This window comes from Mesoplodon bidens (assembly GCF_964165515.1).
Source record: "Mesoplodon bidens genome assembly, chromosome: 10".
Taxonomy (NCBI): domain Eukaryota; kingdom Metazoa; phylum Chordata; class Mammalia; order Artiodactyla; family Ziphiidae; genus Mesoplodon; species Mesoplodon bidens.
In genome coordinates this window covers 7200811-7227868 of record NC_138172.1, presented here as the reverse complement: position 1 = coordinate 7227868, position 27058 = coordinate 7200811, and the positions used below count along the sequence as shown (strand labels likewise).

Below are 27058 nucleotides of genomic sequence, written 5' to 3'. Positions count from 1 at the left end.
TCACCCAGATGCGGGAGGTGCTCTCTGGACACTGGGGGACAGGTGGGCCTGAGCTGTGGGGTGTAAGTGAAGGGGTAACAAAACCCTTTCTCCTCTAGGGGAGAAAGGCCTTGGGTGGACTTTCTTCCACTTTTTCTGCAGAAATCTGATAAAGGTGGGAGGCCAGCTGTGCTACAAGGCGACAGGGCTTATAAAAAGCAACCCCTGGTTGGCAAACTCATCCGGACTGGGAGGTCGTAGAGTGACCTCGGAATACCTGGCGGGAGACCACAGCTTTGGGTGCCCCCCAAAAGTCTTTCTGCTTGTAACTGAGCACGTCCTTGCTGAGACCTCTGGAAGCGCAAGGGGCTGTTACAGGAGAGACCAGTTCCTGCATGGAGGCTGGAGCTTCCAGGCCAGGCTGGCTCTGGACTCACCCAGGTGGCCTAATTCTCTGTCACAGGAGCTGCCACGTGGCGGTGTGTGGGGGACACAGCCCCGGGCTGCTGTGTGGACACCCACCCACGGCATGCCTGATGCCATCCTGCGTCCTTTTGCAAAGCTGCATGAGCTGGTGCTGGGAGGGCTTGTGGGGTTTTCTGAGTGTGAGGATCTAGCTGAGTCCAGGACCGCCCAGAGCAGGCGCTCAAGTGGGGAAGCCAGCAAGTAAAGCAGGAGCTCACCACGCCCCCCTCTCTCCCCAGCCTGACAGCTTTCTCCGAGTCTCTACTAATTCTGCATTCCCCAAACATCCTCCAAGGCTTTTCATGATCATCTTTGCAACCGTGCTGCCAACACAACGGAAGGGAACTGCACTTTGAGGAATGGGATCGTGCCCCATCCCCATCTGGACTTTGAGGGCAAGGGCTCGTTGGCATTGAAAACCCAGCTCAGAGAGGCTCTGGGGACTCCAAGCTGGCCCCAACCTGCCGTGCGGCTGTGGGCCAGCTCCTGCCCGCCTCTGGGCCTCTCCAGGTGCCAGGGGTGGGCTTTGCCCGGATCATCTCTGAAGCACCCTGGAAGCCAGGCCAGTCTTAGAACCAGCTAGGGTGCCACCTCAGACCGGCTGCGTGCCCTTGGGCAAGTCACCTCCCCTCTCTGTGCTCGGTGCCCTCATTGTCATGGGGGTTGGTGGTAGAGGGTCCTAAATAAAAGTGTTGTGTAAACAGCTGGCGGGTAGGCAGGCATGCGGCTCTTTTCTGAGGATGGCGTGGTGGGGATCCTTCCAAGTGTGGGAGCAATGAGAGAAGGGGCTGGTCACTCCCCCTAGAGCTGCAGGCTCCTGTGGGGCTGGCGTGAGGCACCACCTTGCACTGTGTACAGTGTCTGGAGCTGTCATCAGTGGAAAAATCCCTGGCTTTGGAGTCAGCCAGACCTGGGGCAGGGCCAGTCTCTACCCAAGATTTGCTGTGTGACCCTGAGCAACTAACGTCACCTCCCTAGGCCTCCATTACCACACCAGCAAACAGGCAGGCAGCTGTGAATCCAGAGCACTGGGTCTGGGCCATGGCGTCCCTGGTGGGCAGGGTGGGGGACTCACCAACAAAGAGCAGGGTGAAGATGAGGGTCAGCTGGTAGACGGCGTGGCCCAGGATGTTCTTCATCATGGTCCGCGAGATGAGGGGCTTGTTGCGGCCGTACGGCTTCCTCAGAAGCAGGGCCTCCGTGGGGGGCTCGGTGGCCAGCGCCAGCGAGGCGAACGTGTCCATGATGAGGTTCACCCATAACATCTGCACGGCCTTCAGAGGGGAGTCCTGGGGACAGCGAGTGGACAGGGGGCTGTCACGGGGCGGCCGGCCCAGCTGCTGGCCCCAAGTGCCCGCGGTGGGGCTCCTTCCTGAGGCGTCAGCAGCTTCCCACCGGAGCCTTGAGGCCGGCTCTCCCCGTGGGTCTTCCTCAGCTGGCCCACCCCCTGGGCTCCAGAGCAGGCGTGGCGCAGGTGTGCTAGGCCTTCCCTGGGGAACAGCCTAGACCCGCCCACTTCAGACCTGTCTTCTCCCACAAGGAGAAAATTGAGCCCCAGGTCCGATGGCCACCAGTTCCACAGCCCAGCCCCCATAAATACAGCCACATCCCCACCATCTTCCCTCCTCCTCCTCTCCAGCCCCCGTCTGGACGAGCCTCTCTTCCAGGCTAAGGTCACGACCCTCCCACAACCATCTCCCGCCCAGACCCCACCTCCTCTGCTTCCCGCTGCCTCTTTCCTCTCGACCACCAATGGCTCGGGCCTCTCCTATCCCACAAACAATGCCTGGGACCCTGTCCCTTTTTTACTACCACCCAATTTCTCTTTACCTCTTATGTTTACTTTAAGCAATTATTATGTGTGTCTGTGATGCCAAAAATAATGTATTTTCCTGGTAGAAAATTTGGGCAAGTAAGGACCAGAAGAAGCTAAAACTCATCAACATTCACCATTTACGGGTTCCCACCGTCCACATCCTGGTGTGGATCCCCACACTTCTCTCTGGCTGAGACAGGGATCACATATTCATACTGTCTGTGCACAGTCGTATCATGTGGTCTACACTGCCCGAGCACCTCCTCCAGGAAGCCCGTAGATCCTATACACCCAGCAGCCTGGACTGAGCTGGCTCCTGAGGCCCCTCTGCCTACGCCTTACACACTCACTCACCTCCTAGATATTTATCACCGCCCTTCCTCCAGGCCACCTCTCCCACCTCTGCCCGGGCTCAGTCACACTCCCCACTCCCCTCAGCTTCCTCCTGCCCATCAGCCTCCTCTATGCACCTTGGGGTCAGGGCCCCCATCTCCCGACCAAGGCCTTCACAACCCTGCCACCAACTCAATCCAAGACCCCAGGCAAACTGACGGTCCCCTTGGCACTTCAGTTTCCTCATCTGGCACCAGCAGGTCTCCAAGAAGCCCGGTGGGGGCGGCTGTACCATGGGAGAGTCCCTCAAACCACCACTAGAGGGAGCCTCTTGTCCACAGAGCAAGAGACAAGGCCCTTACGAGCAGAAGGGACCCCCGCCTCCACCCTGCCCTAGGCACCCCCCAGGGCTCTCACTCTCAGGGCTGGGGTGTTGGGTGCTGCCACGTGCACCCTCAAGGGCTCAGAGTACAACAGAGGGGACAGCATTCACAGGGCCACACAGCTCTTCAGGGCAGTGCTGGCCTCTGTTGTGCTCTTATGGGCAGGAGCTTGCCTGCCCACCTGGTTCTGGGAGGGGCCAGGCCTCGGAACACCTGCCCTCTCCTGCCCCTGTTGGGGTGAGGCAGGAGGCTGCGGGAGCAACGGCAGGTGCCTGGCAGGCCCATCCTCTGAGGCTCGGTTTCCGCCTCTGTGAAATGGGCATCACCACAGTTCCCGCCTCGTGGGGTGGGTGAGGAAGCAGTGTGGCTGCAGGTGTTGGGGCCTGCCTGTCGGCTCCACGAGGCCCAGGAACCCAGGCACAGAGGCCTTTCCCAATGCACTCCACACCGGAGTTGAGGCTCCCAGGGCCCTGCCAGCTCCACGACCTCAGCTGGCTGCCTGTCCTGCCCCGGCCTCTCTCTGGCCCTTTATGCGGCCAGGGGTCCTGCCTTCCCTTGAGGATCACCTCTCCTGCCTCTTGGAGCAAGGGCCAGGCCTGTGTCCGGGTCAGGCAGATGGGGAGGTGGGCCTGGCATCTCCACTTGCTGGGTGACCTTGGGCAAATCCCGCCACCTCTCTGAGCCTCATTTCCTGCACCCTGTGGGGCTGGCGCCTACGTGGGTGGGTCTGTGATGCAGTTCCTGGCCCTCAGCGTGCAGGTGTGACGATCTGGGACACCCCGTGTGGGTGTCCGCCCTCCCCAGGCTTCGGCCTGAGCCTTTCTGCCCGCCCCCGGAGGACCCACCTGTGTGATGCAGGCGCCCGTGAAGGCCACGATCACGGCCACCACGTTGACCGTCAGCTGGAACTGCAGGAACTTGGAAATGCTGTCGTAGACATTGCGGCCCCACATCACCGCCTTGACGATGCTGCTGAAGTTGTCGTCCGTCAGGATGATGTCCGAGGCCTCCTTGGCCACATCTGTGCCTGCAATACCCTGTGGGGATGGGGACAGGAGCCTGGGTGGGGTGACCGGAGAGGCCGGCAGCGCTGGCGACACTGTCCTCACCCCTACACCAGCCCCTGCACACACCCACCCACCCCCGCACCGCCAGGCCGCACGAGGCACGCACGAGTGTGCACACGCATGCACACCACAGCCCGGCTCCTCACAGACCCAGCCCTGAGGCCAACGGTCTGCCTTCAGGAAGGGGGGCCCTCCACTCCCTCCCCCTCCCTCCCCCAGACCCATCGCTACAGGAGGCCCCCTCTACCCTTCCAGGGAGACCCGGAGGCCAGGCCGAGCCTCAAGAGCGTTGGGAGCATCAGGTGGACGGAGGGTGGGTGCACTGGGGGTGCTGCACTCCCTGCCGGAGGCTGTGTGGTCCACGCCCCCCGAGCCCCCTGCCTGCGGGCTCCTGCCGGACGCTGCCCCGGGCCCGCGCGAGCTCCTACCATGGCGAAGCCCACGTCGGCCTTCTTGAGCGCGGGCCCGTCGTTGGTGCCGTCCCCCGTCACGGCCACCACCTGCCGCTGCTCCGTGTGCGTGCTGTCGATGATGCCTGTGGGTGGGGTGAGCATGTACTGGGGGCCCTGGGACTCCCAGCGGGGCGGGGACAGCCTCCTCTCTGGCCCCTACCCTGCCGCCCCCTCCCGTCGAGCTTTTTCCCAGCACCTGCAGGGGACGTGGGGCCCCTGGGTCCGGGGCCGGCTGTGGTCCTCTGTGGTCTGGGCCTGTCGCCTCTCCAGCGTCCTCTTTGCTTTCTGCAGCCCGTGGCCACAGTGGCAGCCGCCCTGGCCGGACGCACCTCCCCTCTGCCTATACCCCAGGGGCCCCTCTGTCCTCCTGGGGCACCAGGGTTTGGCCGGGGGGCCTACTATCTGCTCCCTCAGCACCTCCTGCCTGGGGGTGGGGCGGGCGGTGTCAGTCACACCCAAGGAGGCCTGGGCTCTGCCATTTGCCAATGACTGCTCTGCAGACGTTCATCCTCAGTAAAATCTTCAGCAAATAACAGAGTGAACAGATGACACACGGCCCCTGTCACTGCTCTGGGGCCAGTAGAAAAGAAGGCGTGACAGAAGTTGTCACTGGGTGTGTGTGGAGTTTGTGGGGCCCCAAGCAGAGACATCCATGGCAGGACAGAAACTCGGGTGTCAACCTTGATATATCCCTGTCCCATTCCGCACATCAGGTGCATCACTGCGTCTGCGGGTCCTATAGTCCCGAAGCCCCACTGGGATCCTTACCCTCCTCTCTGCCCACCCCACATGCAGCGCCTCCACTCCCCCTGTCCCTAACGCCAGGCTCCCCTCCAATCTGCACAGCAGCCCCAGGGCCTTTCTCTCTGACACCTGAGTCTGAACCCGGCCCCCATGAGAGTCACGCTCTCACTGCCCTCGCCTCAGGATGACGTTCTCGGTTCTACCCACTGGGTCCTCCGTGGTCACACCCCGCCCCTTCTCTGATCTCTTCCCTCCCCCAGCCACCCCCAGCCTGTGCTTCTGCCACGGGAACGGCTCTCCATCCCATGCAGCTGGCCACCTGCCCGTCTTTGCACAGGCTGTTCCCTGGGCCAGCCGTCCCTGTCACCCAGTCCCCCGGTCTCAGCCCGGATATTGCTTTCCCTGGGAAGCCTTTGTGACACCCTGAGGACCCCCGCCCACCCTAATCAGGTCACTGTAGCTCCTACACATGTGTCCTGCAGTTGGCAAACCGCAGCAGCCTCTGGAAGGAGGGAATGAGTTCCCTGACCTGGGGCACTGTACCCCCAGACCCTGTCTCCCCCCAGCTCCCTGCAAGGGTCAAAGCTCCACCCTCTTCAAGGTCTGGCTTCAGGATGTGTGCACCGGAAGTCCTCCTGGCCGCTCCCCCAAGCTGCTCTGCTGCCCCGGATTATCCGATCTCTGTGCACTTGGCATTTGAGGCCTTCACCCTGCCGGTTCCCTGGGCCCTACTGGGTGTTTCTCCGAGGCAAGGAGGGGGCCAGTTTTCCCCTGTGGCTCCCCAGGCTGGCCCAGCTCTCTTACGGCTCCCGATAGAGGGGGGAGCTGCAAGAGCCCCTTCCCCCAGACCTCTTTCCTCCACCACCAGTGCTGACACGCCCCGCAGTGCATGGTCCCCGGGGACCTCCCTGTGGCCGACTCCTATGGTTCCTGTCCTGTCTCTGGACCTCTCAGCAGCCATTCACACCGTGGACCACGCCTTCCCCCTCAGCAGGCCTCCTTCCTCGGCCTGCTTGTCCCCCGGCCCCTCTGGCTGCCTCTTCTTGGTGACAGACCCGCTGACAGGTCTGAGCCTCTGCTCACCGCGCAGGTGGGAGGTTCCTGGGTCCAGCGGCTCCTCTGCTTACCCCCGCTCGGCACACCCCACCTACGTCTTCCTCGGGGGCCAGCTCTCTCTCCTGAGCCCTGACTCCATGGACATCTCCACTTGGATGTCAGAGGGCCTCCAGCTCGGCCTCCTAAAGCAAGTGCATCAGCTTCCCCTCAAATTGGTCCCTTCTTGTGCGACTCCTGACACCTAGCTGCCCCCTTGTAAACTGTGCAGCAGGCTCTCAAGCAGGTATAGACCGAGCAGTCCTGGACTCCCCTCTCCCCGATCCTTCCACCCGACCTGAACAATCGCCGGGCCCAGGCCCTTCCTGCCCACAAAGAGTTCTCAGACCCATCCCCTTCCAGTGCACCTGCACTGTCACCACCCCTGCCCAGGTGTCACCGCTCACAGACAATCCTGGTGGGCCCTGTGCTTCCAGGCCACTCTCCACACAGCAGCAGGGAAGGAGCTTTCTAAAACAAATTTCCCCTTCAAGGCCCTCCCTCGGCTCCCCACCTGGGCTAACTGTGCAGGTCACCGCTTGGCGTTCAAGGCCCTGTGTGATCTGGCACCGCCTCCTCTTGTCTCTCTCTCCCGCTTGAGGCTCCAGCCCAGTCAACTGAACTTCTTTGAAGTCCTTGAAAGTGCCTGGAAATCTCTGCCTCTGGGCTTTCATAGTGTACTTCCCTGTCCTGCCTGAAACACAGGCCCTTCCCCCTGGCCCCCCAACCCACCTTCCACGGCCTGCAATATGACACCCTCCCCAGCTCTAGTTAGAGGCCAGCAGAGGGCCCAGATCACCCTTCTCTCCCACCAGTGCAGCTTGAGCTCTACGTAGGGAAACCACCTATTCAATGTCTGCTGGATAAAGCCTGGACCACAAATTCCAAGACGGGAGGACCACGTCGGCCAAGACCTGGGCCTGGCACATACTAGATCCGCAGTAAACATTTATCAAGAGAATGAGTGAATGAATCAGTGCATGATTGAATAGGAAATGGGGATGAGTTGGGGGTGGTCTCCTGCTTGGGTATCTGTGGTTCTGGGGCTTTGTGTTTCTGTTCCAAGGCCAGATCTGCCTTCATTAATGTCTTTGGGCAGCACCCTTAGGAGAGGAATCCAAGATGCCCTAGGGATGACCTCAGCCAGAAACCTTCCCCCTATGGCCATTTTACAGATGGAAAAATTGAGCCCTGGGGCTGGGCACTTGCCCAAGGCCACAGAGCAGGGCAGGGGCAGAGTCTGGATTTAAACCCAGGCCTATGGGACTCTGAAAGTGCCCAGCATCTGACCAGCTAGATGGGCTCAGTGAGGGGTGTGCCCTCTCCCTGGAGGGAGTCAGGGAAGAAGGATGCTGGGTTTTGGCTCATTTCTCAGATTGCTATTCCCAGGACAGCCCATTCCTGGCGTCCTGGTTACACATGTCAGATAGCATCCTTAGAGAACAGGCAGACCAAGGGTCTCAAACTCACAAGCTCTGGGGTCAGACTGAGAACATAAGTAAATGAAATGGGCGGAGTGTCAGACAACAGTGGTTAAGACGGCATCACATGGGAGGAAGCAGGCTCTGTATAAAGTCATTCAACTTGAACATTAAAAAAGACCCACCACCCAAATAAACTCGTCTGTGGGCCCCATTCAGCCCTCAGGCCATGAGTTTTGGCCCCTGGATAGGCAATCCCATTGCTGCCCATGGGAGGTGGGGCCCAGGGAGCAGATTCGCCACCTCCTTATTTCACTATGGCCCTTAACAGGGGCCTCCCAGGGCGTCCCCAGGTGCGGGGAGCCCCAGGCAGGAGCTCCCTCTATCCTGGAAAGAAGCTGAAGGCGCCAGGACAGGAAGGCCCGGGGAGGCCTGGCGCCTGGGCCTCAGAGCTGCCCGTGCCCGCCCAAGTCTTACCTTTGACCAGGGTATGCTTGTCCGTCGGGGAGGAGCGAGCCAGCACCCGCAGCTTTGGCCAGATCTTGTCGATTCGCTCCTGCTCAATCTGGAGAGGGATGGGGGAGGGGCGGGTCGGTGGGGTCGGGGAGAGAAACTGAGGCCCAGAGAAGGGAGGGGACTTGCCTCGATCACTGGGCTCTGGGTGGCACACTGGCTGGCTGCTGGAGCTTCATGCATGCCCATGCCTCCCAGCTCCCCATCCAAGCCCTGCCCTCTGAGGACCCTCTGCACTGGGCCACATACCTCCCCTTTCTCGTTGCGGATTCTACGGTTGAACTCCTTGCCCTCAAGGCACAGGAAGTCCTCCCCAGGATGGATGATGCCACACTTGATGGCGATGGCCCGGGCTGTGTTGATATTGTCACCGGTGACCATGCGGACAGTGATGCCTGCTCGCTGGCACTTGCGGATGGCTTCCGGGACCTGGGTGGGAGGGCATGCGCCATGGAGTGGACATCATCTCATGCAGGCCCTCCCTGCCCTCATGGATTCCAGAGTGAGCCCTGCTCACAGGTAACGCCACTGTGAGGGGCCTAGATGACCAGGAGGTACTGATGGCACACAGACCATCTCCTCCTTTCCTGTGCCCATGGCAGGCATTGTTAATCCATCATAGCACCCTCTGATGAAACCCTGATGTGGTCTCACAATTCTTTTCTGCAGTGTCCCAGACAGCCACCACCTATCACCCATGATAGTGCATCCTAAGATGAAACCATTGGCTATCCTGAACTGGACCAGGACTTTGAGAAAGACCACAATAAACGTCCTCTTGGATATGGTCCCAGGCAAGAGTACAGAACAGTCCACTGCTGAACAAGATCTTGACCCTGCTTCATCTACATGCATATTTCCTGCAAACTCAACGATAAATATGTTTGCGTGTTTTCAGTTTTTTGCCAGGGGGGCGGGCAGGGGAAGGACATTGCATTTTAGGACAATTTATTTATATAATGTGACATTGGCTTAGAATAAATGCGAATGATTAGGCTTTGTGTAAAACATGACATCTCCTTGTGAGAGTAAGGGCTGCCTACTGCCCTCTTTGTAATAATAGACTGACATCTGGGCCATTTAGGCCAGAGCAGACCTAGCCAATCAGAAGCTGTCCACCCCCACCTTTGCAGGGCGCTGGATCTGCCCAGCAATTAGGATGCAAAAACCAGCCTGGAATCTTAAAAAAAAAAAAAAGGTTCTGAAGAAACTAGGGGCAGGACAGGAATAAAGACACAGATGTAGAGAATGGACTTGAGGACACGGGGAGGGGGAAGGGTAAGCTGGGACGAAGTGAGAGAGTGGCAGTGACATATATTCACTACCAAATGTAAAATAGATAGCTAGTGGGAAGCAGCCGCATAGCACAGGGAGATCAGCTCAGTGCTTTGTGACCACCTAGAGGGGTGGGATAGGGAGGGTGGGAGGGAGACGCAAGAGGGAGGGGATATGGGGATATATGTATACGTACAGCTGATTCACTTTGTTATACAGCAGAAACTAACACACCATTGTAAAGCAATTATACTCCAATAAAGATGTTAAAACAAAACAAAACAAAACAAAAAACCAGCCTGGAGCTGCCATGGCCCTTCACACACAGCACAGATCAACTGAACAAGTGATTCTGACCCAGTGACAAATAACAAAATAATAAGGCAATATTTGCTGTAAAACGTCCTTCAGTGGGAGAGGACATGTCAAGGGCAGAAAATCCAGTTGTACTAAAAGTACTTTAGAATCTCAGACCGGGTGGGAAGGGGGACCTGAATCCAACTCTCCTCTTCCACATCCTGGGGTCTGAGAACTCACTTCCACCCCGACCCTGACAAGTCACTGCTGAGTGAGTTTAAAGGTGTCATGGGCTGAATTGTGTCGTTTCCCCGCCCCCTCCCCTCCCCCACCCCAGAAAGCTCTTCACACCCAGTACCTCAGAATGTGACCTTCCTTGGAGACAGGCTCTTTATAGAGGTAATCAAGTTAAGATGAGGCCATTAGGGTGGGCCTGCATCCAATGTGACTGGTGTCCTCATAAAGAGGGGAAATCTGGACAGAAACACACACACAGGGAAGACATCATCATGGGAAGAGGAAGGCAGAGATCTGGGCAATGCTGCTACATGCTAGCCGTGCTGAAGACTGACAGCATGTCACCGGAAGCGAGGGGAGAGGCCTGCGGCCGAGCCTCCCTCACAGCCCTCAGAAGGAACCAACCCTGCCGACACCTTGATCTCAGACTTCCAGCCTCCAGAACCAGGAGACAACGCAATTCTGCTGTTTGTGGTACTCTGTAATGGTAGCCCTAGCAAAGGGTACAAAGAGTTAGAACGCTGGTCCAAAACCTGACTGCGGACAACTTATGCCCACCGGTCCCTTTCTGCGCTCAGAATTTTAAGAACAAGAACTGACACTGAAAGTATCTTGCCTCTATCCACATCCCGTCCACACCACCATCTCAAGCAGAGGTCACTGCCCAGCCCCTTCCCAGTCTCCCTGCCTCTGGCCTCGCCTCTTCCATCTTGCCCCTACCCCGACCACCAGCTACCTGCCCCAAGTTTAGCCTGTGTGCCGCTCCCTTTCTGGGCCTCCACCCCGCCGCCGGTAGAGAAAATCCCGACTCCTGAGCACGGCCATTCTGCGGTGGAGTGAGAAACAAATGCCGGGGACAGGCAGGGCCTAGGTCAAGGTTGGGGGAGGCCCCTCCAGCTCCCCGAGTTCTCTAACAGACCGGCTCTGTGGTGGCAGATAGCGATCTCCCTGCTGTTGAAGGGCTGGAGCGGGGCGAGCTGATCATGGGCCTCCTCTCAGTGTATTTCCAGAGTCTGGGGAGGAGCCTTCTGGTGCCCACTCAGGGCTTGGGGCCACGTGAGCAAGGCTTCTGCCTCGTGCCACGGCAGCTGCTCACATAACCAAACGTGACCTCTTTTTATAGAGCTGGAGGGAGTGGAGATGTGGAAGGTCCAAGATCCCGTTTACATAATTTATCGATGTCCCCACAATGGCTGTAACCTGGCTGCAGCCCCCTGCTGTCTCCTGCCCCAGGGGATAGGAAAGAGCCTTTGTTCTTTTGGGAACACACACCTCATCTGGCTCCTGCCCTGAAAGGAATAATTTAGGTTATGCTTGTTTAAAGGATGCTTGGAGTTGGAAGGGACTCTTGGGTCCTGACTCTGACCCTCTGCTCATTGCCTAGATCTCCTCCCAGGCATCCCTGACAGATGGTCAGAGAGCCTCTACTTACTTGCCTCTGTTGACAAGGTGCTCATCCCCTCTACGGTTGACTGCTCTAAGGTAGAACAAGTCTATTGTATCCTTTCACATAATCTGTTTTTAAAAAATTAATTTATTTTTGGCTGCGTTGGGCCTTCATTGCTGCGTTCAGGCTTTCTCTAGTTGTGGCAAGCAGGGGCTACTCTTCGTTGCAGTGCACGGGGTTCTCATTGTGGTGGCTTCTCTTGTTGCAGGGCACAGGCTCTAGGTGTGCAGGCTTCAGTAGTTGTGTCACGCGGGCTCAGGAGTTGTGGCACGTGGGCTCTAGAGCGCAGGCTCAGTAGTTGTGGCGCACGGGCTTAGTTGCTCCGCGGCATTGGGATCTTCCCGGACCAGGGCTCGAACCCATGTCCCCTGCATTGACAGGCAGATTCCTAACCACTGCACTACCAGGGGAGTCCCCCTTTCACATATTTGTTCTTTTTTCGGATAAGAGAGCAGTTACTTTGGGTCAGACCCATTCTCTTGTACAGAGACAGGGTCTTTGGTAAAGATGTGTACAAAGAGTTCTGGGAGCCCAGCGGAGCGCACTGTTACTTTAGAAGTGTGTGGGGAGGAGAAATCTGTGGGAGCTTCCCGGAGGAGGGGATACTTGATCTGCTTCTTTTCAGCCAACACTAACTGAGGCTCTGATGCCTGGCATTGGGCCCATGCTGGGGCTGCAGAGATGACCAGTTCACTGTGGTCCTGGCTGCAGACAACTGTCCCATGAGGTACACAGAGAAAGGGAGGGCACTGCAGACAGTGCTGCGGGTGATCTGAGTGGCTGAGGCCAAGGGAAGATGTGGGGTAGGGGTCGGTGGCCATGGAGCTGGAGAGGGGCTTCAGGTCCAAAGGTGTGGGAGTCAGGGCCTTGTTCCTTCAGGCCTGGGAGGCATATCAAGTTCTGAACTGGGAATAAGGTGATGGGTGCCATGTTTTAGGAAGACTTCTGTTTTCAAGACTGTCTCAAGAAGCTGAAATCTGCCTGCTTGGAATCCCCAACCTCTGGGCTTCCCCTGAACAAGCCAGACTGGGAAAAAAAGGAGGAGGCTAATTTTTATGGTCCCCACACTTTACTCTGTGCAGTGGAAGTGTCTCTGCCCTGTGGAGAGAGGGCTCAGGGGCCAAAAGGCTGGGCTGGGCTTTGCCCTGGGCTCCCACCTAAGCCTTGGTCTCCTCATCTGTAAACTGGAGGGATGGCCTCCGCCCGTCACTGAGGCTGGAGAATTCTGTGACAGCAGCAGGGGTCACCAAGCTCAGGGCCAGCACATGTCGGTGACGTGACGTGTGGGTGGGGGAGGCTGGCAGGACGCTGGAGCCCGGGCTCCCTTGTTTGCTATTTCCGCTTCAGGGTGGGTACAGGGACACAGAGGAAGGATACAGATGCGGATGCGTGGGATGGGGGCGCAGCGGGCATCTAGAGCACTTGGAGGCACAGGTGTCTGGGGTGGTGGGATGGGCTGGGCTCCCCACCACGACCCTTGGATCAGGTATATTAGGGGCCTGTGACCTGCCTTGAAGATGTGGGGGGAGAATTCAGGACAGATCTGGAAACACCGGAGGAGCCTCCCCTGGCCACCACGAGTTACTCCACTTCCTTTATAGGCAATAGGCCCCTAACTGGACGTCCTTGGCGTGCTTCAGTCCTGTCTGGTTTTACACTCTCGTGTGCCATGAATATATACTTCCCCTCACCCTTCGTTTCACTAGGCTGTGGGTCTGGAGGGCAGGGGCTGCCAGCCGCTCAGAACCCTCTCAGGGGCCTTGTGCAGGGTAGGTGCTTGGTCAATGTGGGTCACTGTGAAACACCTTTGTGCTTAAGTCCCCTGAAGCCTGACCCGGGTGAATGGATTTGGACGGGCACATGCAAACCCTCTACAGTTTAGCTCCAAGCTCCCTTCCCAGCCTTTTCTCTCATTAACTCAGCTAGGGTTTTCATTAGTCCCCAGACACGTAGCATCCCTTCCCACCTCTGTGCTTTCGCCTGTGCTGTGCCCTCTGCCTGGGATGCTCTCTCTCCCTGAATCTCTGTGTGTCACAAATCTTCCCCATCTTGCACATGAAATGCTCTGTGTTCAGGAAGCTATCCTTGGTCCCTCCAACCCAATGGGACACCTCCTGCAGCTGCTCAGCCCTTCCTTTTATCGCTTCACTCACTCATTTATGCAACAAACAGCTATGGAACATCTAACTGTTCCGGGCAGGGAGGATGCAGAGAGGATGAAGACCCAAGCCCCAGAGGCATCGATCTGGTTGCAATGTGCTTTCCCCATAGATAAAATAGCTGTAAAAAAAGACTCCTTCTTTTGCTAAAATTATCCTAGATATTTCTCACTGAGGAAAACCAGCCAGGAAATGGGTGCTTCCTGTTTTCATTACGTAAAGGCTTTGAAACATCTGTTGTTTGTGGTGACGGCAGTTATCTGTGACTCCGAGGGTCCCAAACACCCCCGGGGAACCCGGCAAATCCCAGGCCGCTGCTCTCCTGATGGCTTCATCCTCACTGGCTTCCATCAGACTTGGGAAAGGCATCACTGTAGCATCTGGGGGAGGGGGATTTGCAACCCTGTTTTTATCTGTTCTGTCCTTTGTCTTCTCAAGGGGGGAAGGCACTATGAGCTTCTCCCCCTTGACAGACGGGGAAACTGAGGGAGGGAGGCCGAGTTTCTTTTCCTGCAGCAAATGAATCTGACCAGGCTTGTGGGACCCTAGAGGCGGTCTGGGTGGGGATTTTTTCTCTGGCCGGCCTCACGGTTGTCCTGGCAACATACACACACATGCTCACCAGAGGCAGGGACCCTCTCCAAAGGTCACCCGAGAAACTGGTGACTGTGGCTGCCTTGGAGGTGGGCACTGGGGTCTGGGGGTGGCATGGGGGCTACTTCACCCTGTTTGTGCTATCGAACCTTTTGAATTTGGCTCCATACATCACCTAGCCTAAAACAAACAAATCAAAAACCATGCCTGCCTGTCTCCTGAGGCTCTGCGTCCACCCCCACGCCACGGGAGATGCTGAGTCAACAGGTCAGAGCTTTAATACTTTCTTTTTTTTTTTTCCCCCTGTGCCACGCAGCATGCGGGGATCTTAGTTCCCTGACCAGGGATAGAACCCATGCCCCCTGCAGTGGAAGCCCGGGGTCCTAACCACTGGACTGCCAGGGAAGTCCCTGAGCTTTCATACTTTCAGGTAGCATCACCAGAAACTCCACTGTGCCCCTCACTTGTTGACGTACAACTTTCTTATTGTTCAGATGGAAAAACTGAGGCCCGGGGCGGCGATACACCAAAGGTCTTCTGTGAAGGAGCGGCAGGGGCGGGATGAGAACCCCTGTCCCTAGACTGCTGTGTCCTTCCAGTACGTCCCTGCCCTCCAACACAGTTACAGCTTCCAAATCCACATCCCGGGGGGAGCCCAGGGGAGAGAGAATGTCACCCACAGGGATGTGTTGACGGAGGGAAGCAAAGAAAGGCATGAGAGTAAACCTCCCAGGCAGCTGGCTCAGAACCTTAGAGCTGGATGGGATCTGAGGGGCCCCCAGGCCGACCACCCATTTTACAGATGAGGGGACTGAGGCACAGAGAGAAGTGGCTTGTTAGTGGCAGAGTTGGGGTTGGATCCAGGCCCCCTTTCTCTGACATAGGCTGAACATGTTCCCAGCCCTGCTGGGTGGACGGCACCCCCTCCCAGAGTCTGCGCCTGAAGCCAGCTTCTCTGGATGATCTTGGTGGCAACAGAAAATGCCAGGGAACCAGCTCAGCCCTCTCAGGCCCTCTCTCTCCTCTCCTCACCCTCCTGACTCACAGCCACTTGCCCTCTCGTTTATGTGGCCCCCAGGAGAAGGCCCCAGGCAGGAAGGTAGAAAACCTGTTCTAACCTGGATTTGGTGAGCCACTTACAGCGAGACTGTGGGCACCTCACTGTCCCTGTTTGGGCCTCTGTGTTTTCTTCTGCAAATTGGGAGTGTGGGAAGGAGTGTGGAATAGATCAGCAGTTCAGACCTTGAGTCATGCCCCTCTAGTGGATTTTGAAATCAGTTTCGTGGGTGGTGACCAGAGTTTAAAAAATGAAAAGAAGAAATAGAAGAGAATAGAAAATACTTCTGTGCATCACTTGACTTTGTGAGAGTCGTATTTTGGTTAAGTGTGTGTGTTTGCTGAGTCCTGACATAAAATACATTTCTTATCATTGGGGTCACGGCCAAAAAAGTGTGTGTCCGATGCCACTTTCCATACCTCCCTCGCCCTGGGTGATGAGGCAGGGGCTTGGGTATGGAGCTGGAGGGGGATCTGGGGGCAGGAAGGATGGGGGAGCCACAGGCCGGCCTTGTACACTGCGCATCTCAGTCGCCTGTAAGGAGATAACACATCACAGCAAAGCCCGAGCCCATTAGCAGCTGGTAATGAGCGGGTGTCCCACAGGGAGACTGGTAAGTGGCTGTGTGTCCAGGGAGAGGTGCAGGCTACAGGCAAACACATATGGGCTCCAGTGCCAAGCACCGGGGGCATTAATTGCCTTTGCTGTTTTAGGCTGGGGGTGGGAGTGAGGAGGCGCATGCGCGCGCGTGTGTGTGTGTGTGCATGTGTGTAGAATACTATTATTGTCCCTAGTCTTCAGATGAGGAAATGGAGGCTCAGAGAGGTTATGTAACTGGCCCAAGGTCACGCAGCTCGTAATGCTAAGGGACTCAAAATCCCAGGTCTATCTGATGCCCGAACTCACACTTTGGACCCCTCTCCCTGCTGCCTAAATGTGAAAGTCCACATCTGTGACCTTCAAGTTTCACTGAGTCTTTGGAATGCAGAGTCTTCCAACAGCGGGGCCAAGAGCTTGGAGGGCATCTTGCCTGCTCCCTTTCACTTGAAAGAAGGGGACATGGAGGCTCCAGAAGGAGCAGGAAACAGCCAGAGGCCCCAGAGGATGGTGTCAAGGTAAGCGGGGGACACTGAAGTTGCCCTTGGTGGACGAAGGCGGCCCTGAGACAGGCTGGGACCTGGGACCGTCTGCTGCAGTGCTTGCACCTGGACAGACGTCTCCTCGAGCAACGACATACAAAGAAACTATAAGGGACTAAAAATAACTGCACGCATGCCCAGTTGGGGCAAATTACAGACAACAAGATACAAAAAAGACCAAAAGAACCCAACTGCCACTTCCCAAGAGTTGGGAGCAAAAGCAGGGTACTGGGCATGCCCCCTGCCCACAGCACCACCAAAGGGGTGGGCAGACCACCTAAGCGCCCCCTTCGGCCCGACCCCTGGACACACCCCTACCGTGGCCCCACAGAAGGAACCAAGAGCAAAGGAACCTGTTCCTTGTTCTCACTCCCCCCTGCTGCAGCAGGAGCCCCAATAAAGCCTTGCCTGAATTTCTTGTATGGCCTCCTGTCAATTTCTACTGACAAAGGGGGCCAAGAATCCTGGTCAGAAACAGTCCCAAGGGGCAGCATCAGCAAATCCCACTGCCAAGGCCCATCTGGGCCCGGCAGCATTAGTCCTCGAGGAAGAGGAGCCCCTCCTGTGCCTTGCCTCCCGGGCTCCCAGGGTGCGCGAGCTCGCTCTGCCTGCCCACAGCAGCATTTCGGAGATTCGAGGCAGCTCTCTCCTCTTCCCACACCCTCTTCCCAGCCTGGGCAGCTCGACCGACCACGCACGTCCCATCCTTCCCCAACCCTGCAAATTCCCGGCACTGGATTCTTGGCCTTCCCCCCAGATGCAGATTCAGCTAAAGGAGACTGAAGACCCACTGTCATCTGAGCACCCCAGTAGGTGCACATATTACATCACGTTTCTCGATCTTTACAGGGTGGGAATGCTGTGACACACACACACCCCACCCCCGTTCTTCTTGAGAATTTGACCTTTGGTTAACTTTCCACCTCTGTTCCCCTGGAAACCTGATAGAGGCAGACTGCCCGCTGCGCCACTAGGGAAAACTAACTGGTAAACTTGGTCTGGATGGGGAGAACTCTAAATGCTGATGGGGATGCCCACATTTGGGGTCTTCTTGAGTGTGGTAACCTTTGTTATTGGGTGTCTCCTTTGCAGGGGCCCTGGAATCTGGGTCTATGGATTTGTGACAGGAGATCCTGGCTCCTCTGAGGCTTCTAGGGCAGGGCAGCCTTCACGGTACAGCAACGCTGGCTGGCAGGCTGTGGGTTGCACCCCATGTCCCAAGCAGATAAGTGTGGCTACGCTGGCCTTAAGAGTCTGAATGTTTAGGAGTAGGTACAGAGAAGACCCCATGGGCCTTGCAGGGAAACTGAGGCTTAGAGGGGTGAGGCGACGTACGCCAGGTCACCCAGCAGGCTGGACGCCCAGCTTCACCCCCTTCCCCGAGCTCCACGGCGGGGCACCTGCCTCGGGCCGCACGGGGTCCTCGATGCCCACCACGCAGATGCAGGTGAGGTCGTTGAGGATGTCATTCTCGTTGTCCCAGTCGGGCTCGGGGCTGCTGGGTAAGTCGCGGTAAGCCACGCAGATGGTACGGAGCCCGTCGCAGGCCATGGGCTCAATCACCTTCTTCACCATCTCGTCCCGGTCGCGGGGCCGGAAGACCCGGGGCTCACCTGCCCCGTTGAGGATTTTGCAGCACCTGGGGGAGGTGGGAGGGGGCCGGGTAAGGTCCAGCCAAGGGCCCAAAGACCCTCCCTCCAACGGGCTCGGAGCTCACCCCCACCTCCCCAGTGACGTCCCACCGGCCGTGGTTGGTCATCCAGGGCTCGTCCAGACCATCTCCCATAATGCTTCAGGGGTGGTCCTGGCCCCTGGGCCCCAGGCAGGGATGAAATCAGGACCAGCCAAAAAGAAATCAGGCGGCCTTGTTGTAATATCTGCCCCAGGCCATTTCAGCAAGAGCAGATCTACTTTGCTCTGTTTCATCTTCACAAGATTTCATCTGAAAAAAATAGTTCCACAGCGAAAATGGTATTCAGAGGGCATGAAACCTGTCCTAGTAGAGGTTCCTGACCCTGTCTGCGCATCAGGATGGCTTGGGAAAGCCCTGAAAAAACACCCCCCTGCGGGCCCCACGCCAGAGGTTCCAATTCACTTTGTTGGGGGCGAGTCCAGGAACCAGTGTTTTTTTTAAAAGCTCCCTGGGGCGATTCTAATGTGTGACCAGGGTTGAGTCCCCCTCAAGGTACAAATGGGTGTTGGGGTCCAGAGAGGGAGGGCTGACTTGCTTAGTTCTCCAGGCTTACTTCTGGCACCTGGAGTCAGAGGAGACCGGCTCACAGTGAAAACTCATGCTGTCTACCAACTCCAGCTCAGGGAAGTGACATGAGGGGGCTCTGACGGTGATAAAATGGGAAGAACTTCCTGATGAGCCAGTGACTTAGGGAGGAGAAGAGGGAGGACCCCCTGCAGAAACGCTTAAGAGGAAATAGTAGCAAAAGCCCTGGGGGAGGGCACGTGCAGGCGGTCTGGCTGCGGGACGTTGGGCACGGCCCTTCCTGTGACCCTGGGTGCCCCCGGCCCCTCCCCGTGGCCTGTGCCTGCGCCCTGCCCCCCACCCCCGCCCCCGCACCGCTTACTTCTTGAGCAAGATCTCCGAAGCGCCCTTGCTGTACATGCGGAAGCTCTCGTCGGGCAGCTTGATTACGGTGCTCATGGACTTGCGCACGGAGTTGAAGGTGTAGACCTTGTACAGCTTCTCCTCCGGCATCTGGCTGCGCACAGGCTCGTAGTCCTGCTTCAGGTCCAGCACGAAGCCCAGCAGGCCGCACTCTGTTTTGTTGCCGACCTGCCGGGGCAGGGCGCCCTCCTTCTCCGGGGGCTGCGGGGAGAGGCGGGGTGCTCACCAGGATGCCGCTTGCCTGTGGGTGGGGCCACCCCTCCCCCCCACCTCAGGCTTCTGCGTCCCAGACCCAATCCGGGCTCTGTTTGAAGGGAATTAAGCAAGATCAGCTGTTTAAAAATTATGAACTAGGTCAAACATAAACCTGTGACCGAATAATAAAAAAAATTTGTGCACAGACCCTCCAGTTCTGGAGAACCTTAGTTCTAGGCCATGTTTGCTTCAGATTTTTCTTTAAGAAGTAAAGCCTAACAGATAAAGTTGAATCCCCCTATGTACCCCTCCGCATCTGCATAAGGCACCCCTTGTCCCAGAAAGAAACTCTAACTTAAATTTGGCATTAATACTTGCCCTGTGTGTTTTAACTTTTTATTTTGAGTTGTGCTAGTTTCACAGGCAATAAGAAATAACACAGAGAGATGTCATATCCTTCATCCCGTTTCCCCCAGTGCTCACTTCCTGTATGACTGTAGCACAATGTCACAACCAAGATGTTGACACTGATACAATCTAACCTGCTGGATTCAGATTTCACCAGTTTTAGTGTACTCCTGTGTGTGTATGTGTGTGTATGTGTGTGTGTTTAGTTCTGAGAATGGCATCGCATGTAGATTCCTGTGACAACCATCATCAAGACACACAACAGTTTATCCCAGCACTCCCCGTGCCACCCTTATATGACTGCACTCACCCCCCTCCCTTCCCCATCCCTGCCCCTGGCAACCACTAAGCTGTTCTCCAGCCCCATAATTGTGTCATTTTGAGCATGTTATATAAATGGAACCGTACAGTATGTAACCTTCGGAGATTGGCTTCTTTTCACTCAGCACAACCCCCTGGCAATGCAGACAAGTTGTTGCATGTGTCAGGAGCGTGTTCCTTTTCATGACTGGGTAGTATTCTGTGCTCTGGATGCAATGTCCCTTGTGACTTCAGTTGAGGTTGAACCAAATGCAACTGCTATTTTTGTATGTCACAATGGCCAACCACTGGCAATTTCATGTAGTTTAACCTAACGTACATATGTGCAGCACTGTTTTGCATGTTGAAAACGTCATGTAAGGAGGCTGTACATATATTCTTCTGTAACTTGCTTCACTCATGTAACATTCAATTTTTGAGAGTCACCCCCATTCACAGCGTTAGTTCGTTTCTTTTTAACTGGACACCACAGCCCCTGCCCTGAGCCTCAGTCAAGCCACCGACCACATCTCCCCCGCGCCTCTCACTTCGTGTGGCTGCCCGAACACGAGCTGTTTCATGCCTCTGTGCCTTCACCCCTGCTTCCTCCTTCTCTGCCAGGCAAACTCCTCCTTGCCCTTTAAGGACCAGCACAGATATTTCCTTGTCTTTGAAAATTGCTTTGTGGGTTTGTCACCCCAAGTAGGAGTTGTTGTATTCTTTCCCCCCTGGGTTCTCAGGGCCAGCAAAGAGCCCGGCACACAGTAGGCACTTACTCATTGTCTGCTGGATGGCTCAATGCAGACCAGTCTGGGGTGGGGGGAGGCACAGGCGAATAGGTAAGAACGAGACGCCTCCATGTGGGCACTAATGGTAGGATTGGCAGGTGGCTGTGGGAAGTTCATAAGGCAGGTAAAATCACCTCCCACGGGCAGCCGCCACACATGCACATACATACTCAGACCACTGGTATAAAATTAATGTGCAGCGACTCAGGTGGAGCTGGCTGTGGGAGTGGTAAAAGCCACCACGGATAAACCCAAACCCCAGAAAGATATTGAAGAGGAATAATACCTATGAGCATTCTGTGTCCCCCGACCCCACCATGAGTGGCTCTTTGTGGGTCTCAGACCAGCCTTGCACAGGAACCCTCTGGATCCTCACCCTCAGCTTCCTTCGTGTTGTTCCAAAGAGCAGCAGGCAAGAAGAAGATGGAGTCTATAAGATGCTGCACGGACTGGCTGTGCGGGGGGGCAGGATGGCAATAGGACATGTCCCCGGCCAACTGCCCCATCCACAGTTAGGACTCGGGCCCCGGGAGCAGACGTGAGCCCTGTCGGGTCATGGGCATTGACCTAGGCGTATATACCCTTAGACCCTAAGCTCTTGTCCTCAGTTTCCCCATCTGTAAAATGGAGAGGCTCTAGCAGATGATTTTTAGCTGAGAGAAAAATCAACCCACTCCTTCAAGTGGATGGTGGATGGTGGTGAAGGATAGTAGAACAAGGCAGAGCTGCAGGCCCCTCAGAGGGGGTCTGGGGGCCGCGGGTCAAGCCTTAGAACACCCTCCCTGCTCCATGCCACGTTCAACTATGTCCAGGCATCATGGGCCTTGGAAGGCTCCCCACACCCAAGCTCTTCAGTGGGATTTGATCCGGAAGCAGAGGAATCTGACAGTTTCACCTTTCTGATGTTTGGGAAAAGAAATTCTAAGCACGCCCGTTAGTCTCTGCAGTATGCAGTTATGTTGTGCTTTAAAATTTATATATTTATTTACTTATCTTTTTTTTTTACAATTTTATAATTAACCTTCTGGTGATTTCCTGGGTTTTATGTATCTTCCACAACAGTTTTTTCCCCCTCCACTAATGAAAGAAGATGATGACACGGAGGACTGAAATAAAAATGCCTAATTACTTATTTGCCCAAGAGAGCTAAGCAGTTATGCCTGTGAAACAGGCAGCATTTTATTACCCTCTGTGAGATATTTTAATTTTCCCCTAAAAGGATTTCAAACAATCTATGGTTGCAAACGGCAGAGCTGCCTCCTCCGTAATTCAATTTGTTACCATGAACTTGAGCTCTAAAATCGCCTACATGCATTATTAAGAAGTAGGGACTCGCCCCTTTTTTCTTTTGGCTTTTTTTATCTTGACAAACCCAGAAGTTTTACTATTGCTGTAGACTTTGCATGAGGCTTGCTCTCCAGGGCTCTAATTCTGTAAGGGAGTTAAGGCTAATGTGGTTTTGAGGGGCAGGAAGCAGGCCCGGGGGGAAGTGATTTGCTCCTCATCACAGACCTGCAGGGCAGTAGGCCTGGGGCTACCCCCAATTCCCCTGATTCCTAGTGCCACACTGTATCCAGCACATTTCCCTGTATGGGCACTAAGCCCTTTGGGAGTGCTGGATGCAGCTATGGGTGTAACTTTGAGAGGGCAATTCATGCTCCTGTTTTGGGATGCTTGGGGGTCACTAGACCTAAGACCAAGGAATGATGACTTGAAGAGTGACAAGTTATAAATAACACCTGCAAAAATGAGATGAAAAAAAACATAGCTAGCAGGTACTGCCTTACACTCATGAGCATGGCCATTATCCAAAACAAAACAGAAAACAAGTGCTGGCGAGGATGTGGAGAAATCGGAACCCCTGTGCACTGTTGGTGGGAATGTAAAATGGTGCAGCTACTGTGGAAACCAGTGTGGAGGTTCCTCAAAAAACTGCACATAGAATTATCATATGATCCAGCAATTTTACTTCTGGGTATATACCCCAAAGAATTGAAAGCAAGAGACTTGAGAAGATATTTGTACACCCGTGTTCACAGCAGGATTATTCACAGTAGCAAAAAGGTGGAAGCAACCCAAGTGTCCATGGACAGATGAATAGATAAGCAAAATGTGATCTACACATACAGTGGAATATTATTCAGCCTTAAAAAGGAAGGAAATTCTGACACATGTTACAACATGGATGAACCTTGAGGACATTATGCTAAGTGAAATAAGCCAGACAAAAAAGGACAGATACTGTGTGATTCCACTTACACGAGGTCCCTAGAGTAGTCAAATTTATAGACACAGAAAGTAGAAGGGTGGGCGCCAGGGGCTGGGGGAGGGGGAGGAGGAGTTAGTGTCTAATGGGGACAGAGTTGCAGTTGGGGAAGATGAAAAGTTCTGAAGATGGGTGGTGGTGATGGTTGTACAATGGGAATGTACTTAATGCCACTGAACTGTACACTAAAATGGCTAAGATGATACATTTTAAGTTATGTGTATTTTATTACAATATTAAAAAATTCTCAACACCCCGTCCTCCCTGTCCCCCCAAACGCAGCAACCATAGCACGGTAAATCGCAGCAACTGCCATGGGATGACATTTGTGAGAGCGCATTAGAAAATGACTTTTTGCTTGCTGGCTGTCTCTGGTGGCCTAGCCCACTCCGCCTCACCCCTTGAGGACAGGCACTGGCAGACGAGCCTCCCCAATGCCCAGATGGACCAACAGGCAGCCTCGGCAGCTGCAGCAGTGACTTTGCTAGCTCTTTACTAAGCTCTTCACGTGCATCCTCGGCTGCATCCTCATGGCTCCCTAGGGGTCAGGCTGTTATTATTCCCATGTGCACAGGGAGGCCTGGAGAGACCAGGTCACACAGCTAGTAAGTGGCCGAGCTAGGATTTGACCCCAGCTGTTCTCAGCTCTGAGCCCACACAGCACACGCTCTCCCAGCAGCCCTGCCTCTCTTCACTAGCATTTGAGATGGTTGCTTAACTAGGTAACCGGTGTTACGGGTTATCAACCGGTGGGTGATTGGTTTAGAGCCCATGGTCGGGGGGTGGGGGTGGGGGGGTGGGGAGGGCTGTCTTGCTTATCTCTGCTTCCCACTTGGGGTAATCAATGAATATGTGTTGAATGAATAAATGAATAATTTGGTGTTTGTGGGTGTGGAGAGCTGCCAATGGGAGGCCAGGTGGGATGGGATTTTGTCAGAATTCTGGCCTCCAGAATTGTCATTTGAGGGTCTGCCTCCCCAGGAGCCTCTCAGGTGCTGGGCCTCGAGGAGCAGCAGGGGGCAGAATCCCAGACTTTCCCCAGAGACTGCAAAGGCATAGGGCAGGTCGTGTGTCCTGAACAGCTGGGATAGGCTGAAATGCCATGGGGAGACACACGTTGGAAAGCAGGTTTCCTGGGGACCTTCCCGAGCTTGCCAATGCACTGTGCATATGTGTGCATGTGGTGTGTGTGTGCTGTGTGTAGTACAGTGTGTGGTATGTGCATGTGGCGTGTGTGTGTATATGTGTGCATATACCTGTGTGATTTGTGTGTAGAGTATGTGTGTGGTGAGTGTATGTGCTGTGTGTTTGTGGGGTGTGTGTGTGTGTGTGTGGTATGCGCATGTGGTGTGTGTTTTGTGTCACATGCACAGGGTGAGAAGGTGGGATGTAGGGATTAACAGTGCTGTTAAAATCAGAATTCCCCATTCAGGGTTATGTGCTTTAAGCTGTTCTCCTAGGGATGGTGTTTGCAAAAACAAACAAACAAACAAAACCAAACAGAACCAACACAGCTGCTGTATCCAACACAAAGGCCCCTGTCACTTCACGAACCAGAACGAAGGGCCGCCCCACCTCCCCATCTTAATGACCTGCTAAGCCACTTCCAGGGGCTTCTGTGCCTTCTGGAACCCGTCTTGGCCAGAGCCCCTCGCAGAGCTGGCTTGACTCAGGGGGTTTGAGGTTCATTGGAATATTTAGTTGCATCCTGGGTTTGGAGCCAGATCTGAGTTCAAGGGCTGACTGCTTCCTAGAGTCACCTCCCCACTCTCCCCTCCTCTCAGGAGCTCTAGGTCTAAGATTTGTGAGAAATACAATCAAGCAGATCCTTCCTGCCTTTGGGGGTCATGGGGGCTCTCTGTGGATGAAGGCACCTCAGTTTGGGAATGGGGTAGACTGAAGACCTGGAGTTTCTAACTAGGTGAAGTTTGGCTTATTTATTCAGGAAAACCATCCTTCCAGGCAGACCCTCCCTGCTCCTTCTTCCAGAACCACTTCAGGGACTCCAAGGAGATTTGTTTTTCTTTCAGTAGTTGATGTTTCCAGAACATACGTCGTAAACTTCCAACAATTTGGCTCCACAAGTGCCCATCTTCATTTTAATGATTCAAATGTTAACTGTAGTGTCAACCTACGTTCAAAGAGGTCTCATAAACTATAAACTTAAAGTCCGCTTGGGTGGTTTCAGCACACAGAATAAACGTGGGTGGAAAAGGAGAATGTTTTCCCAAGAAAGCGCAGTGCCTCTGAAGTCTGAGGAGGAGCTATTTCCATTTGAAAGCTCAGCTGCAGCTCAAGAAGCAGCAGGGCTACAAGAAGAAGAAGCTAGCAGAAGTCTTGACGTTCAAAGAGTCGGAAGCAAATCTGAGGGTGTGCCAGGATTTCTGAGGTGGGGAAGCAATTTCTGACTACAAGATGATTCACGTAGCTTCCCTCAGAGGGCAAGTCTCGTTCCTAACGATTAGAAACAGGAGTGGAAAGAAGAAAGTTCTGCCACCCGCAGAAGGGATGGGGCATGGGGTTGAGGCTGGCCTTCTGAGAGGGGCCTCCTGGGTCACTTTTTCTGGCCTTCCCGCTGGCAGCCTTGGCTCTCACACCACCCTCCACCCGTGCCTGGGTGGTTCTGAGCATTGTGATGAGAAAGCCTACTAAGGGCTTCTCTGCTGCCACCCAACTCCCCCTCAGCCTTCCCAGCCTCGCCTCGCATCACTGTGGCCCTGGGAAATGTCCAGGCCACAGACTGCCACATCTCCTGAGAGGTCTCTGGGCTCTGGCAGGCTGTGGCCCTGCCTGGAATGACCTTGCTCCCTCACCCGCTTGGTAAACGCCTCCAGAATTCTCGGGACTCAGCTCTGTCACTTGGTGTCAGGAGCAGCCCTGGGCAGGTTACTCGATATTTCTGCAGACGGGAATTGTCCTATCTGCCTTGATTACCTGGAAGGGATGTGGAGGGTCAAGCTAGACAGTGGCTGGCAAAGCAAACTACAGAGGGTAAGGCTCAGAAATAATAACAGAAGTAATAAGAGTAGCAACTGGAGAGGACTGAGCGCTTGTTACATGTCAAGCACTGTGCTGACAGCCACACATACATCTTCTCACCTGATCTTAGAGCAGCCCTGGAACTGCCTCAAGGCAAAGGTGCAGCCAGAGGACTTGGAGAAGGAGTGGTGGTGAGCTGTGCAGGCTCTGGACTGGACAGACCTGGATGTGAACCCTGGCTCAGCCTCTCATCTGCCCTGGGGCTCTGGGCATGTTCTTTAACTCCTCCCAGCATCAGTGTCCTTATCTATGAATTGGAGATATGATGTCACCTACTTCATGGGGTCCTCATACAAGGCAACATGAGTCTGGCTAAGTGAATATTAGTGATTATGATTAACTGTATACTCATTTTACAGACTGGAAAACAGAGGCTTGAAGAGGTTAGTTAACTTGCTCAGGGTCACATGGGTGGTAAGTGCTGCAGCTTAAGTTTGAATCTTGGTCTGTCAGACTTCAGAGCCAAAGCTCCTAACCTCTGCTTACCGGATTGGGTGTCAGGACATCTGGATTCTAACTCCACTAACCCACAGGGTGACTTGGCCCAAGTCCTCTCCCATTTCTGGGCCTCAGAGTAAAGTGACGGGGCTGGACCAGGTGGTCCTTAAGGTCCGCGAATCCATGTAGATTATACCTACAGAACCTACCCCTGCAAATACTCATCTAATCAAAAAAAATCTTTTAGAATAACAGGCACTAGCTAATTTGGAAGTCTCTGGATCAGTGCAGACTAGACTAGAGTTGAGGGCAGTTTCAGAAGAGATTCGCTTGGCATGCTGGAGGTACCAAGAAAGCACTGGTATTAGCCGTGGGACTGGGACCAAGGCCAACTCCTACTTCTTGCTGCCACAAGAATAGGAAAGTAGAACACAGAGGTAGCCCTGTCCTGAGCCTCTTATCATATTCATCCATCCACCACCCACATATTTATCCGTCTGTCTACTCTTCCATTTACTCATCCATTCATCCACC

General features: G+C 54.9%; 1 protein-coding gene across 8 annotated transcripts in view; it reads right to left on the bottom strand.

The window, feature by feature from the left end:
• Positions 1-27058, bottom strand: part of ATP2B2 (ATPase plasma membrane Ca2+ transporting 2) — a 210137-nt gene that overhangs the window by 15001 nt on the left and 168078 nt on the right. For all 8 annotated transcript variants that reach the window (XM_081245756.1, XM_081245762.1, XM_081245755.1 and 5 more), the window contains 7 exons: positions 19050-19291; positions 17875-18109; positions 8515-8694; positions 8230-8317; positions 4472-4578; positions 3822-4013; positions 1520-1733 (listed from right to left, as the gene is read on the bottom strand). In XM_081245756.1, coding sequence (XP_081101882.1) covers positions 1520-1733; positions 3822-4013; positions 4472-4578; positions 8230-8317; positions 8515-8694; positions 17875-18109; positions 19050-19291 — 1258 coding nt within the window. The remainder of the gene's footprint in view (positions 1-1519; positions 1734-3821; positions 4014-4471; positions 4579-8229; positions 8318-8514; positions 8695-17874; positions 18110-19049; positions 19292-27058) is intronic.